The following is a 14916-nucleotide window of genomic DNA, read 5'->3' on the forward strand; positions in this document are numbered from 1 at the left end:
TTCCAGTCACGACAGCTTTTCTACTCTCTGACATTCCAGATGGGACAATGGCGGTAAGCGTTGGAGATTCAAAATTCAAACCGGCTCCCACCAATGGCTCCCTGTCAAGATCGCAGGTATCGGGATTAGTGCTCTTCGCCCTTTCCGGTGAGTCAACAATCGCCGTTAACTGGGCACCAGAGACCTGATCAGGACCCTCACAAACGTCCAAATTATCTTTACTGCTTGATTCTCCCATAACCGATACCGCCATACTATTAATGCTATCCTTAGAGATCATCTTAACTCCAATGGAATAAATACTGGATTCCTTTCTTAAATCGATGGATGACGGTATAGATTTCCATAAGGGGGTTAATACCAATGCTGAAGCAAAAGACATGCAATGATCCTGGTTACCAAAGAGCTGGGTTTGAATCACCTGACCCAGATGCTGCCCAAGGTATTCCACAGTTGACGATGACCAGGCGTGAATAGGGATATCATAGAATCTTATCCTAACACTTCTAGCTCCTGTGTTATAAGTTGGGAACCAAGGTTGAAGAGAAGAGAGAAATCCTCCCAAAAAATCACCTCAACGCCTGAGGATTGCATTCGCTTGGAATTCTGACTCAAAGTGGAAGAGAATGTCAACAGAATTAATAGAGAAGGGCTTCTGTAGTTCCGGCAAAACCCCAGCAACTTTTAGCCCACTCCTAAACGTCTTCCAACAACCAGGGTGCAGATTTTTAAGTCCCAATGAGACAACTCTTTAAATACTGCTTTCGTTCCTCGACCGCAGTAACTGGGACCTCCAGGGGTAAGGGGTCGGCATGAGTGTCAGCTTGGGGGGGAACAATTTTAGGTCTCCAAACCATGGCTGGGACAAATTTGGATTTAAGATCTAAACATTTTCTACAGACATTATGTGTTCCGAAATTTCTATATTGGCATTTCGGACACATCCAGTCACTACAATTGGAAGGCAGTCGGCGATTAAATTCAGAGGCTCGTCGGCCAGGAACTCTTTTGGCCCCAAACTCCAGACGTCTTGTTCGAGTCTCTCTGTCCTCAATACTTCCCAGTGACCTTGAATGTGATCTGGGAGGAACCTAATGAGATCTATTAAGGTCGCCACCTTGCCTGAACAAGCTAAGAGTTCTCCGACAGCAAATATTAAGGATCCCCAAGGATTCAAAAACTTCCAGAGTAGAATATTCTGCTTCTAGAAAATTTTGGAAATGAACCACAGTGAGTTCCAAGTTGAAACCGCAAGGGCATATTAAAGGTTCCACCGGAAACCCAGATACCACGCCCTCTGTAGGAGGAGACCGACGACATCTGAAAACGTCTCAGATAGTCATTTTAAGAAATAAGAATTAATTCAAACCCTCTTTTTTCTTCCTCCGATCTCGGAGCAGAGTTTTCCGGCGAGATTTTCCTTCCCTATTATCTTTGAATCTCTTGTGTTGAGTCTGAATGGAACCAAAGATTGCTGGTCCCATGATGCTCCAAAGTTTTGAGTATAACCTTTGGTAACTAGGCGCGCCTTAAGGCGCTCAACTGTCCCATCAGGTAAGTGTTTGACAGCATAAACCCAGCGGCAACCGACAGGCTGACTCCAGGCGGAAGGGGAACTAAATCCCATGTATGATTGGCCTGAAGGGCCTCCATCTTAAGGTCCATAGCCACACGCCAACCAGGATGATCAAGAGCTGCTGGCAAGGACTGTGGCACAGAAACAGAAGACAAAGAAGATACAAAACTTCGAAACATAGGGGTCAGAGAGTCATAGGAAACAACTGAGGAAATAGGATGAGCAGTACTATGAGAACGAGTACGCGAGGCAATGGGAGAATCTGCAGGTACCTGAGAAGAGGTAGTCGTGATCTCCGGCTCAGATGTTGATGGCGCAGGAGGAGGCTGATGGGCTGTAGACTTCGACTTGCGTTGATATGTCTTCGTAAGAGCTGGAGGAGGAGCCTCTGGAGCTTGTAAGGAAGAGGAGGGCTCATAAACAGTGCTAGACAGAGGAACCGGCGAAGGAGGAGCCGAGGAAGGAGAAGGTATGGAAGACTCAGGGACCGGCAAAGGAGGAGACGAGGAAGAAGGTATGCGGTCTGGAAGAGCTAGACGAGGAAGCGGAATGTCCGAATCAAGAACTGCAGGACGATCCTCATGAGGAGTGATAAAGTAAGACTCAGACTAAAAAAATGTGACATTGGCAGAGACAAATGACCTACGTAAGCGAGGACTGTAACACCGATAACCTTTGTGGGCTCGAGAATACCTAAGAAAGATACATCGCTCAGCGCGAGGGTCCAATTTATCTAATCGAGGGCCGTGGTTATGGACAAAGCACACACAACCAAAGACCCGAGGGGTGAGAGGAAAAGGGTCATGCTGGGGATGTAACAAGGCGAATGGGGATGAACCACCAAGGACAGAGGAAGGAAGCCTTTTGGCAAGGAAGCAGGCTGTAAGGAGGGCATCACCCTAATAGGTCTTAGGGACCTGCATTTGAATGAGAAGAGTGAGGGTCCCATCCAGTAAAGATCTCAACCTACGTTCTGCCCACCATTTTGTTGGGAGGTGTGAGCACATGAAGATTGGTGGATGATGCCACGAGTAGAGAGGAATTCTTGGAAGCCATTAGATTGTGAAAAGTACTCTCGAGCGTTATCAGTGCGCAAACATTTGATTGAACGACCAAACTGATTTGTAACCTTGGCATGAAAGGTGCGAAAGACAGAGAAAACCGCCGAGCGGTCTTTAAGCAAATAAAGCCAAGTTATGCGAGAAAAGTCATCAATGAAGACAATGAAATATTGGTATCCAAAAAGAGAGGTAGTCCGGGCGGGACCCCACACATCAGAGTGTACTAACTTGAAAGGGTGCGAGACTCTACTAACAAGTCTAGGAGGAAACGACACACGATGGTGTTTGCCAAGCTCACAGACCTCGCACTGAAACGGCTGAACGGGGGTAGGAACAATGGAGGTCTACTGTAGACGCTCGAGGCAAGGATGACCAAGGCGACAGTGCCACCGATAGGCATCGATGGAGTTGTGCAAAATAATATTGGAAGGGCCACAGTCGAGAAGATAAAACCCATCCACCTCACGTCTCGAACCAATTGTTTTCCCAGTCGAGAGATCTTGAAACAAACAATAAGATGGATAAAATGAGACAGAGCAATGAAGATGTTTGGTAAGCTGAGTAACTGAAAGTAGGCTAAAATGGGACTTGGGAACACATAAGACAGAGGATAAGGTAAGGCCAGGGCGTGGAGAAATACTACAAATACTAGAGATAGGAGTAGTACTCCCATCAGCAAGAGTAATAGACTGCGAGAATAGGGGCCGAAAGGAACTTAGAGATGAAGAAGTTCCTGTCATATGGTTCGATGCCCCGGAATCAATGATCCAGAAGTTGGAGCTAGAAAGAAAGAGGCAGGGAAACTACCTGGCTGGGCAAAGACGGCACTCTGCGGGCAACGGGATAATCGAAGGCGCTGGCACTCATCATAGTCAGCGCGAGAGATAAAGAAGCCTTCAGAAGGGGCGGCTATACTGTGCTATGAAGAGGAAGCCAATATAGCTGAAGGAGCCGAAGCCAAATGGTGTACAAAGTGAACGATGCGAGGCTCAGGAGGCGGATGGAGCTCGGGATGAAGAGCATAACAAGTGTCAAGATAAGGTCCCTCTCACCGACAATGAGAGCAATATGGATGGGGACGACCACCAGTATCACGGCGGCCAGTAACATCCCGGCCACTAACACGTACACTACGGCGACGACCATGGCCAAAGGTACTGCCACCACGGGTAGCACGATCACTAGTGCTATAGGCAGCAATAGTAGAGCCATCAAAGGAATCAGAATGAGTAGAGGCGCTAACGAGACACCGCTCAATGTTCGAATAGTCCTCCATGAGAGAGGGCGCATAATGAGGTGGGAATGAACCATCCACCAATGAAGAAGAGCTAGGTAAAGAGGAAGCTGAAGATAATGTAGATGGACGAACCAAAAAGGTCAGGCTAAGAGAGGGATTCGCAATAACTAGAGGATCCATGAAGAGAAAGACAGAAGAAGGAGCTTAAGCACTACAACTGTAGAGCCCGAAAGGAAGAGGGGCCACTAGATGAGCCAAGAGAGAATATCGCGGCTCTGATGACAACCACTACAACTGAGAGAGACGGGAGGCATGATAAGGCCTCAAAGAGAGAAAGACATAAATTTATGATGGAATCAGAGCTGCGGAAAGAGTTATGGGGACTACAATGTTTAGGCCATGAAGGAAAGGGACAAAAATAAAGGAAAATGGAAGAAAAGGAGAAGAGGACTAGGGTTTTAGAATATGTAGGGCTTCAAATGGTGGAGGTTGGGGTGGATGAGGTGGTGATGGTGGTGGTGGTGGTGGTGGTGGGGAAGGAGGTGGAGGGTGGTGGTGGTAGTGGTGGAACTATAGCGGGTACTGTAGAGGGTTATTGTAGCAGGGAATGGAGGAGAGGAGATGGGAGGAGGAAGGGGGCTTGCAAAGTGGTCCCTAGGGCCTCAAACCCTAGGGCTCTGATACCATGTTAGAAGCCACCAAAGAGGGAGAAAGAAAGAGGAAGAAGAGAAAGAGTGAGTTAGGGATCCTCCCCCATATTTATGTATTTATAGGAAAGAGAACATACAAAAAACTAGTATGCCCTTATGGCTACAGTACACACCCACACACTTCTAACAGTAAGAAAGTATTATTAATTTTATTTATAATAAGGCATGGCTAAATCTCCATAAGCCTTGATTTTATTATTTTAAATGTAAAGATTTTTTTTATTTTCATTAAGAAATAATTAAAATACAGTATATAAAAATACAATGGTGTGCTTCATACTAGTGCTTAAAATGCGGATTTGATGCGGAACACGGATGAAGAAAATCCTTGTCGACTCGGCACAGATGTGGCCAAGAACCCGGACGTGGCCAAGTTAGATGAGTTGTTATTTTTATAAAAAATAAATTAAAAAAATACAAAAATCTAAACCCATTTTAGTAGGGCCAACAAATGACTGGTTTAGATCACTTAACTGTGTTGGAGCCCACTAATTTTTTGAAAAATATATGCAAGAAGACAAGAATACCTACAACTGTCTATGTTCCTTGATATGCATTTAAGTAAATGTTGAATCGGTTTAGTTTTACTTGGGAAACAATTTCTGATAGGAAAATTGTTCTTCGGAAAATTTAGAGGATAGTGATATGATTATGATTAAATTGGAGGCAATGAAGCGCGGATACGGGTACAGGGTGCGGGTACGATATGATATGGGTACGTGGATATGTGATTTAAAAAAAAAAAAGGATACGGGTAAGTTTCGGGTCTGCTGAATATAATATATTTTATTATAAAAAGGGCGGCCTAGTGCACGAGGCTCCAGTCATTGCGGGGTCTGGGGAGGGCTAGATGTACGCAGCCTTACCCCTACTTTGCAAAGAGGCTGTTTCTGTGACTCGAACCCGTGACAACCAAAATCTAATATTAATTCACCAAAATCTCATATTACTTCCAAGTTGTTAGGTTTTTAATTACGAGATATATATTTATATATATTTTAGATATTTTGATATATTCACCCTTCCCCCTCTTGTTAATTGAGACAACCCCTCTATTGTAAATCTATAATTTTTGATTTAATTCGAACCGGGTGGGCGCACCTGATACGTACCCAAACCCCCAAATTGGATTTCCATTTTGTTTGCTACTTGGGTGCGTACCCAGTATTCATCCAAAGAGTACCCGCACCCGATACGTACTCGATACGGGTGCGTGGGCCTCCGGAGAGTACCCGTGCTTCTTAGATTGGAGGCATATTATTATAAATTGAAGGTCAATCCAAGTAAATGTTGAATAGGTTTAGTTTAAGTTATCTTTTTTTTTCAAGCGGTAAAAATGTAAGAAAATTTAGAAATAGTTTTTCTTTCCAAAGTTTCTAGAAGATTCATGCAATCCAAAATGGGCCATGGATTTGGGGAATGATATTAGCACAACCATGATTTAATAATTTTACAAATCCAATTTGTCTTTTCTTTTTAATTGACTTGTGAGATCTGTTGGGAAAATCTGCAGGGCAATCCGATCCGATCGTGCACAAATTAAACAAAAAGTAAAATAAACCAAGCCACAAGATTAACACCAAGATTTACGTGGTTCGGCCAAGCCTACTCCACGGGCAAGAAACACGATCTTCCACTCTGAGAAAAACAAAAGACAAGGATTACAATGGATTAATAACAAACCCACAAACCTGCAACCCTTTCCTTGCTTCTCAAACCTGAGATCGTAAACCGAGAGTAACCCAAGGGAAAACCTATAAGAGAAATACCCGAGAAAAATCCAATTTCTCTCTCTTTCTCTCTCCCTCTCTCTCTTTCTCTCTTTTTTGCCTCTCACTTTCACTTGGCAGACAACACACCAAGAGAAACTTGTCTCCCACACGATTACCGTATGAGTCATCCCACTTTTAAATTTTGGTTTTCCCAAACCTAAATTAAAAGCAATTTCTAATTTTACGTCACAACCATCCCACCGAGTGGTGGGAAATAAGGCAACTTTCCCAACAAGAGCTTTTTGGGAACTGTAATAACATTTGACATCTATTTAAATACTAAATGACAAAATGAGTTAATGAAAATATTAAACTAGGGTGTATCTTAAGAGGCTTCCTTTGGTTGGTAATTACAGAGAATCCATTAAAAAGTAGCAGTTCAAAAAGCTCCCTCCCTAGGGCGTCAACCTAGGGAGGGAGGCGGTTTCTCCACTCGTCTTCCTCTCTCTCATCTCCCTCTCTCCCTTTCTCTCTCGCTCGTTCTCCCTCTCTCTCTCTCTCTCTCGCTCGTTTCCCTCTCTTTCCCCATCGCTGACCCTCTTTTTACCCTCTCTCCCATTTTTGGCAAAAGATGAGCCCCAGAGGGGTAATGGGTTTTTCTTTTGGGCCAAGGAGAATGCTCCTGGGCAATTCATACTATGTAAATCTAGTGGGACTATTAGTCCCCTTGTAATTTTTCTGGTATGAATATATTTGTCAATTTTCAAAAAAAAATATATATCAAACTAGGGTTGTGCTAATATCATTTCCATAGGTTTAAATATTAATTATTTAGATATTAATCGTTTGATACTTTGGCTATGTTAGTCCCACTACCATTATTTAATAACGTGACAAACCCAACACTGTCTTTTATTATTTAACAGCTGTCAAAAGCTATTACAATTTCTAAGAAGTTCTCAACAACCAGATGATTATAGAATAAGACAAGGTGAGTTTGTGTTGAAGAATAGTGCAAGCGTAATAGTCTTTCGAAATAATGAAAAGAGAGGGTTGTATCTATCAAACTATAGAGTTGCATCATTATCTTCATAAATGTTGTACAGGCAGCCTAAGCGTGGCACAATTTACATTCTAGTTGATTCATTTGTGTACAGCTGTAAATAAAAAATTTCAAACAAGATGAGTAAAATCCCAGGGTAGATGGCAACCCAAGAGGGGGGGTGAATTGGATTTTAAAAACTTTGCCAAAAATATTGCGGAAATGAAAAACTAAATGACAAATTAAAACTTTAAACACAAATGAAAATAAACCACAAATGCACAATCACAAAATAAAGAGAGTGAGAGAAATAGAGAGAGTGCATTCGAGATTTATAGTGGTTCGGTCACTCAAAGACCTACTCCACTCCACCAAGAACTCTTGGTGATTTCACTAGGATTCCCTTAATGGCGGGGAATCAACCCAATTACAAAGGTTCGGCTCCGCCTCGCAAGACTCGCCACGAACCGGAGAAAGCTCTGCGTCTCCAACACTCGCTCTTGAGATGGCTACGCATCTCTTCGCACTCGCCAAAATACAATGTTCTTCATAGAAAGAAAACTAAAAATCCCTTTACAAGGGTTACAAAGGATGGATGAAGATGTACAAATATAGGCCTAATTCCACTTCCTTGCTTAGAGATGAGAGATGCACTATAACACTTTGGTTTGATCTTTTAGAATGTTCAAAATAATGTTCAAAGATAGTTTAGAAAGGTTTAGATAGTGTATATATAGCCCATTTGAAAATATGACCGTTTGGGGGTACAACTGTAAAAAAAGGGAGTTGAAAAAGTCAACGAGAAAAAGCCCCAACGGCTCTTTTGCCTGGCCGCGGTGGTCGATTGGGCCACAACGGTCGCCCACCCTTATCGGGTGCCTTTTTTATTTTCAAAATCTCTACCGTCGTGGTCGACTGACCCAATGACGGTCGTCCGGCGAGGACTACCTGTTCGCTCAAAATTTTTTGGCTCAAAACCTTTACGCGGTCGACCGACCCTTGGCGGTCGTCCACCCCAACCATGCTAGATTGTTTCTGTATGAAACAACAACACATCCGCGGTCGCCCGGGACTACCCCGGTCGACCGACCTGATAAGTTTCGAGATGCCTGGAATTCCAGGTTACATCTCGCGGTCGCCGACATAACCCTGTCTACCGGCCCTGTATGAAATTCCTTTTTTACTTTAAAAACTTAGGGGCTTTTGGGCCATGGTCTTTAGGATTTATTCCTACATTTTCAAATGCATTTTTAACCTATGTTTAGTGCCTTTGACATCTCTGAAAACAAGGAGAGGAGTACAAACTCTATTGACTTGAAAAGCACTAAATTCTTCTCTTGATCTTCAAGGCTTCAAGTCCACCATGCTTCTTGGATCATCCTAGCTTTGGCACTCCAAATGCATTCCAATTTAGCTTCAATGCCTTGATCCAAGCTTCCTTGATTGCATACTAATGAGATCTACAACTTAGACAATCAAAAACACATTAGTGATATAAAATCACTTGTGTATGGAATCATCAAAACAAGAAGGTAATGCCAATGATGGAACCATTGGGCTTACAATGGGAAAGTAGAGAAGATGACAAAAGCAAAAAGGTGGCTGGAATCGACATTTCACTGCACATTACACTACCCCCCAAAAATTTATGCTAAGAGAAAGAATTAGAGAAGAGAAAGTGAGTTAGAGAGATGATCTCCCCCTCACTAATTTATTTATTAATAATGAAGAAGCATAATTACATCTATGCCCTCAGGCTTATTACATATATCTAACTATATCCAACAATTTAAATAATGTATTTTTGGGGTAAGTGATGTATTCTCCCCTATCTTTTACTCGGGACACCCCTTTGTTTTACTCAGGACAGCCCCCTGTAGTGTATTTATGGCTACTACTTTATACTAGAGGGGCTGTCCCAAGTAAAAAAGAGGGGCGAATATATCATTTCCCTTTTTTCGTCCTTACTTTTAAGAGGGAAATGGGTTCTGAGTACGTGTGGTCAGCTTTTACTTTTTTGAAAACAAAAAACACATTATCAGAGTAGAACAAAACACGCATCGTTTAGCTAGGGTTTAGAGGGGTTTTCTGTACGAAAACATATTATCATAGCAGAGACAAAAAACATATTCGGCACCCCATCTTCTTCTTCGTTGAGCTAGGGTTTAAGAGAGGTCTTTTGTGCAAAAACGGGCGGCGATAATACAGATCTACTGCTTCAGGTTTAATTTTTCCCTTAAATCTATTTTTTTTCCTTTTTGTGAATGGTTGAAGATAAGATAGGATGGAATAAGAGTTTAGGAGTCACGACCTCGGCGAGATTTGTTGCCATTCGCCACATCTAAGTAGAAACTTAGATTGGTGTTCGAAATGGCCAAGACTTGGCCAAGACTCGCCGAGTTCTGAGCCGAGTCACCAAGTTTTAAAACACTGCAGTAATCTATATGCTCCTTTATAATTTCCTTGTGTATTTTTTCTTTTAATTTTAACAATTGTTTATTATATTTAAAATTTTAATATAAAAATTAAATGAAAAATTATTTTTAAGAAAAAAAAAATGAAATCATACCAATATGTAGATTGAAAAACCTCTCCGTGTGTATCATATATTCTTACCATTTAATGTATTTTGGTTGATTTTTATTATTTTTTTATCACACTGAATAGTTGGGGCTTGAGCCAAGTGTGGGGGATCTTGAGCAACCGGCATGAAGTGGAAGGTTAATACCTTGTTAACAATGGGATTAAGAGTGATTCGACCCAGTTTGTGGTATCTTACACTCAATAGTTGGGACTTGAGCCAAGTGTGGTGGACCTTGTGCAACCTGCCTAAAGTGGAGGGCTGGGAGGCCTAGTCAGACTACAAACCTTTTTTTATTTCTTACTTTTTTAGAAAAATAATCACAGAGGCTATTGATAATGGGGTAGGCTGCAGGTGGGTATTCAAGGTGAAACAAAGGGCCTTTGAACCATATATTGTTACAGAGTAAAGCTGGTTCCTAAGGGATATAACTGACGATAGGGACCTGACTATGTTGCGACGTTCAACCCATTAATCTAGAGTGCAATAATTGGGCATGTTATTTCTTTGGCCAATCCCTTTGGGAGGACTCTTGGCCAGATAAATGTGAAGAATTCTTTTCTGCATGGGTCACTAAACGAAGAAGTATATATGGAGTAGCCAGAAGGTTTTGAGGCTGCAGACAGAGATTAATTTGTTTGTAGACTCAAGAAGGCATTTTATGAATTGAAGAAGGCTTCCAGGGCATGGTTTGCCAAGCTTCATTAGGCACTTAATTGTAGTGGATACAAGATAATTCATTTAATTCTATTTACACTAAGCATTCTCAGTCAGACATGGTTTTAGTGTTGGTTTACGTTGAAGACATCATTATAATGAGTGATATATCTTTGATCTAAGAGCCTCAAGCACGACCTAATGGGTACCTTTGATATGAAGGAAGGTGAGCTAGAGTACTCTCTTGGAGTAGAGACAGAGAGATTGAAGGGAGGGGTGTGCCCATTTTGATAAGAAGTATGTTGTGTACCTCCTCAACAGATTTAAAATGATGAATTGCCAGCCAGTTAGTTCATATGCAGTATGCAACAAGAAAGTTAATGGAAGAGGACAAAGGTTGATGATCCTCACACCCATATGAGTATGGTAGGACCACTTTAGTGTTTGACTCACTAGACCAAAATAACCTATGCAGTGAATTAGTTTGTCATTATCAACACGATCCCATAGAGGAGCATTTACAGGTGACCAAGAGGATTCTAAGGTACCTCAGAGTTACCGTATATCATGGACTACTCTATAGGACTCGGCTACATAAAACAATTGGAGTGGCAGGTGACCCAGATACACCCATATCAATGCCAGGATATAGCATTTTTCTTAATGGTTGTCTAATCTCTTGGATCAAGAAAAATCGAAGGTATATACTGAGGTCAAGTGTAGTGGCGGAGTACAGTTCCATGGCATCCACTATAGTCGAACTTACATGATTGAAACACTTTCTACAGGAGCTGCACTTGAGACCAGGAGTACACATGCTTTAATGTGATAACTAGAGTGCTACTAAACTATCTCTGAACCAGTCTTTTATGCTAGGACAAAACTTGTTGAGATAGACTAACATTTCATTCGTGAAAAGGTGAAGGATGATGAGTTCTACCTCAATTATGTTGAGTAAAGAACAATAGCTTATGTATTCACAACGTGCCTCATAGTAGATCGCCATCACTATCTGGCTGACAGGCTAAACATGTTCTACAGTATACATCAGCTTGAGGAGAATGTTGAAAATAGATGAATTTGCCTAAGAAGGGGGTATTTTCTTCACCACAATATGTATAAAAGACAATGCAATCATTATTTTTCTAATTAATAAAATAGACAACTGTTCCAGATAAATGTTACTGGGATCACCCTCCTGCCCTCCGACCTGCGATCTGGGGTCGCCGGATCCCAAACTTGGGTAGTTTTTGACTTGGATCACCAAAAATGGCGACCCGGACGACCCACAGGAAAGGGAGAGATGCATAGAGAGCGGGAAGGAGAACAAAAAAAACTCTCCTTCTCCGCTTTAATCTAGTCATACCTCATTGGAGGCCGAAAAAAAGAAGTAACTGAGAAGAGGTAAAGAGACTAACTTGAAATAAATGTTGTTCCTACCAAACTTTCACTAAAGATCACCAATCGAAATACAATCTATGTACAATATTGTAAAACCTCCTTCCTTGCTTCCTTACTTCTGGAGAGAGAGAGAGAGAGAGAGAGAGAGAGAGAGAGAGAGAGAGAGAGAGAGAGAGAGAGAGAGAGAGGGAGAGAGAGAGGGAGGGAGAGGTTTGTAAATGGCATAAGAGAGGAGGGAAAAGGGAAACTGTGGAAGGCATGCAGCCACTTAAAAAGCCTAAACAAAAAAATCCGACTTCAAACCACAAGCCTACTGATATTGGCACTACAAGTTTTAACCTCTTTTTTAAACAGTTGTCAAACATTAATACCTTTCTCAAAGACTGATATTGGTACTACAAGTTTTAATCTCTTTTTTAAATAGCTATCAAATGTGATTACCTTTCCCAAAAACTGTGAGCAGCCACTAGTTGATATGCTTGATCGTCATATTTAAGATAATGCCTAACAATGCTTTAGCATCTTGTAGCATAACATTAAACTAGAGAGAGCACCGGAGCGACCCGAATTAGTGCTCCAAATCGACCCGCGACCCCATATAGCAAACCAACTTAGCCTACCCTCATCTTACCGCGTACTGGGCTACCATCGTACCCAGCACCCGTTCCATACCGCGTACCAAAACGAACCGCTTTCCAGGTAACCTTGTTCCAGATTCATCTTTCTCCTCCTCTATTTGTCTATTTTCTAATTAATATTTGTGTTTATCTAAAAGCAATTTTTACTCCCTTCTGGTGCAAATTAATAACTAGAGATAGTCAACAAGCCATACATTTTCTCTGTGAATGTTTTGTTTCAATGTAACGTTCTGAAATCTGTAGCTCTTGTTTTTCTTTTTGTTGCTTAAATGAATAGGCCTGTTAACTAGTTGATGGGTGGTTTACATTATTGTACAATTAATTGTATTACCCTGTTTTTCTTTTTGTTGCTTAGATTTATTTGGCTGTTAAATAGCTGCTGGATATTGTACATTGTTGCACAATTAATTGTATTTAAGTTGCAATAAGATTTAACTTTATCACTCAGAAACAGCTAATGTACTGATTTGTTAGAATGTATGTTTTCTAATTTGATTTTTCCCCAGCATTAATGCATTTTATTGGGGAGATCGAGCTTCCAATCCCTTGCCACTGGAAGGGGATAATAGGTAATATTTCAGTTTGATTTCCCCCATCTTTTCTGCAAACAATGATGCTGTGAACTTGTCAATTTTGAATCTAATCTTTTACCTGATTTCTTCGTGTACTTTTATAAGGTGAATTAGTTTCCTGTAAATGTTCTTTTTCCTGAAACCACCTCTCAAACTCATTAAGTATTAATTGATAATATCTTTGCCAAGGTTGAATTGCAACTGCTCCATTGTTCAATACTTCATAAAGAAGCATTTATCTGGAGTTCAGAAAATAAATAAGGTAGCAAGAGCATCCCAGTCTAGTATGATGATGCACAAAATAGCTGTCAATCTCGATGTGTTGGTTCATTCATGAAATATTGTTTTACTGACAATCTGAATACTACTTTTATTTTGACATTAGAGTGGTTAGGAGTAGACAAGTCAGTTCCCTTATCGGACTGCAATCAATGGCCGAAAAATTTCAGACTTAGTCCATGTTGTAGCCTTGGAATCCGCCTCCAAATTTAATGGAGACCATCCTAGGGCCCATATTCTAATTTTTAAGTGTCCTTTAGGAGTCTATTTAAGTCTCTTAAGTTATAGGAGGGGTATCGTGGTCTTTTCACGCCAATATCACTTGGCTTCTTTAAGGTGTAGGTCCTTAAAATGGGGCCCACATGCTTATTGCGAAACTCGTAAGTGATAGGGGTGTTTAAGTCACTTGTAATTAATCAGGGCTTGCATGTTTATTTCAAAATATATAAGTAATAGGGGCATTTAAGTCATTTATAACTAATCACTTAAGTTATTAAGTGGTCATAAGCGCCCACAGTGCAACATGAGCGGGTCCTTAAATTTGTGGAACTTGAAGTAGGTTAGTTTTCATGATGAGTTAGGAGTCCTGATGGGTTTGAAGAGTCCTAATTTATTTGTTGTAGGATTAGACAGAGCATATGTAATGGGTCCTCAAGTCATTAGGAGTTGACTAAGTCATTTGACACTTGTCTTGTTACTATTGGTAGCATAGTTTTTTTTTGTTTGAAAAGTGACATATTTTCATTGATACTAAGATTACATTGGGGACTAGGAGTCCCATCCTGTATTACAAAGTATCAGGTGAACTGGCCAAGGCATACCTTGGACCAGGAAGTATTAAGATAAAACCATGCAAAATAACTGGGACATATCTTCCTTCATCTTGCCTATGGCGAGCTACATGCCTGAAGCCCCGAGAGAGCTTCTTAGTACCATGTTCTTCCCTCGGTCCTTCTTTTACAAACTAACCTCCAACTTATCCTGTTAACACCATTCCTAACAAACACCAGGATTCCAACACCTCTATTATAACCACTCCTCCCAGTAAATAGAATCGCATAGCAAAAGATCCAGACAAAAGCCAATCTGAGCGAAAGACATAGTCTCTCAAGCCAAGATTGGTTGAAACTTAGCCCATCTGGATACAGACAATTTATAAGGGAGCTACTTCTGCTGTTACTACAAAGTTCATACTGGACTTGGATACAATATTCAGCCTTCCACCCTAAATGCTACTCACCGTGCTCTCACTTCACTTCTTGGAAGGCGAGCAATGATTCCAAGGGGGATCCTTATCTCTACTATCCCTCTCCCTTACCTTATATAATTTTTAACGATCGGGATTGCTATCTACCTGTGTAGCCTAAGTTAGTCTCCCCATATACCCGAAATTTCCCCAAAAAGCCTAAAGAACTTATGAATAATGTTTCGTTCACCGTTTCATTTTAAT

General features: G+C 41.2%; 1 protein-coding gene across 5 annotated transcripts in view; it reads left to right on the forward strand.

The window, feature by feature from the left end:
- The window catches only part of XRCC2 (homolog of X-ray repair cross complementing 2 (XRCC2)), a 77843-nt gene that overhangs the window by 20122 nt on the left and 42805 nt on the right, over window positions 1–14916 (forward strand). For all 5 annotated transcript variants that reach the window (XR_013250475.1, XR_013250491.1, XR_013250492.1 and 2 more), the window contains exon 5: window positions 13122–13184. Coding sequence is in view for 1 of the 5 variants with exons in the window: in XM_077378511.1 (XP_077234626.1) it covers window positions 13122–13184 (63 nt within the window). In the remaining 4 variants the exon portion in view is untranslated. The remainder of the gene's footprint in view (window positions 1–13121; window positions 13185–14916) is intronic.

The sequence above is a fragment of the Tasmannia lanceolata genome, unplaced genomic scaffold (assembly GCF_043159265.1).
Source record: "Tasmannia lanceolata isolate RefF3 unplaced genomic scaffold, GAP_Taslan_0.1 ptg000002l, whole genome shotgun sequence".
Classification (NCBI taxonomy): Eukaryota; Viridiplantae; Streptophyta; class Magnoliopsida; order Canellales; family Winteraceae; genus Tasmannia; species Tasmannia lanceolata.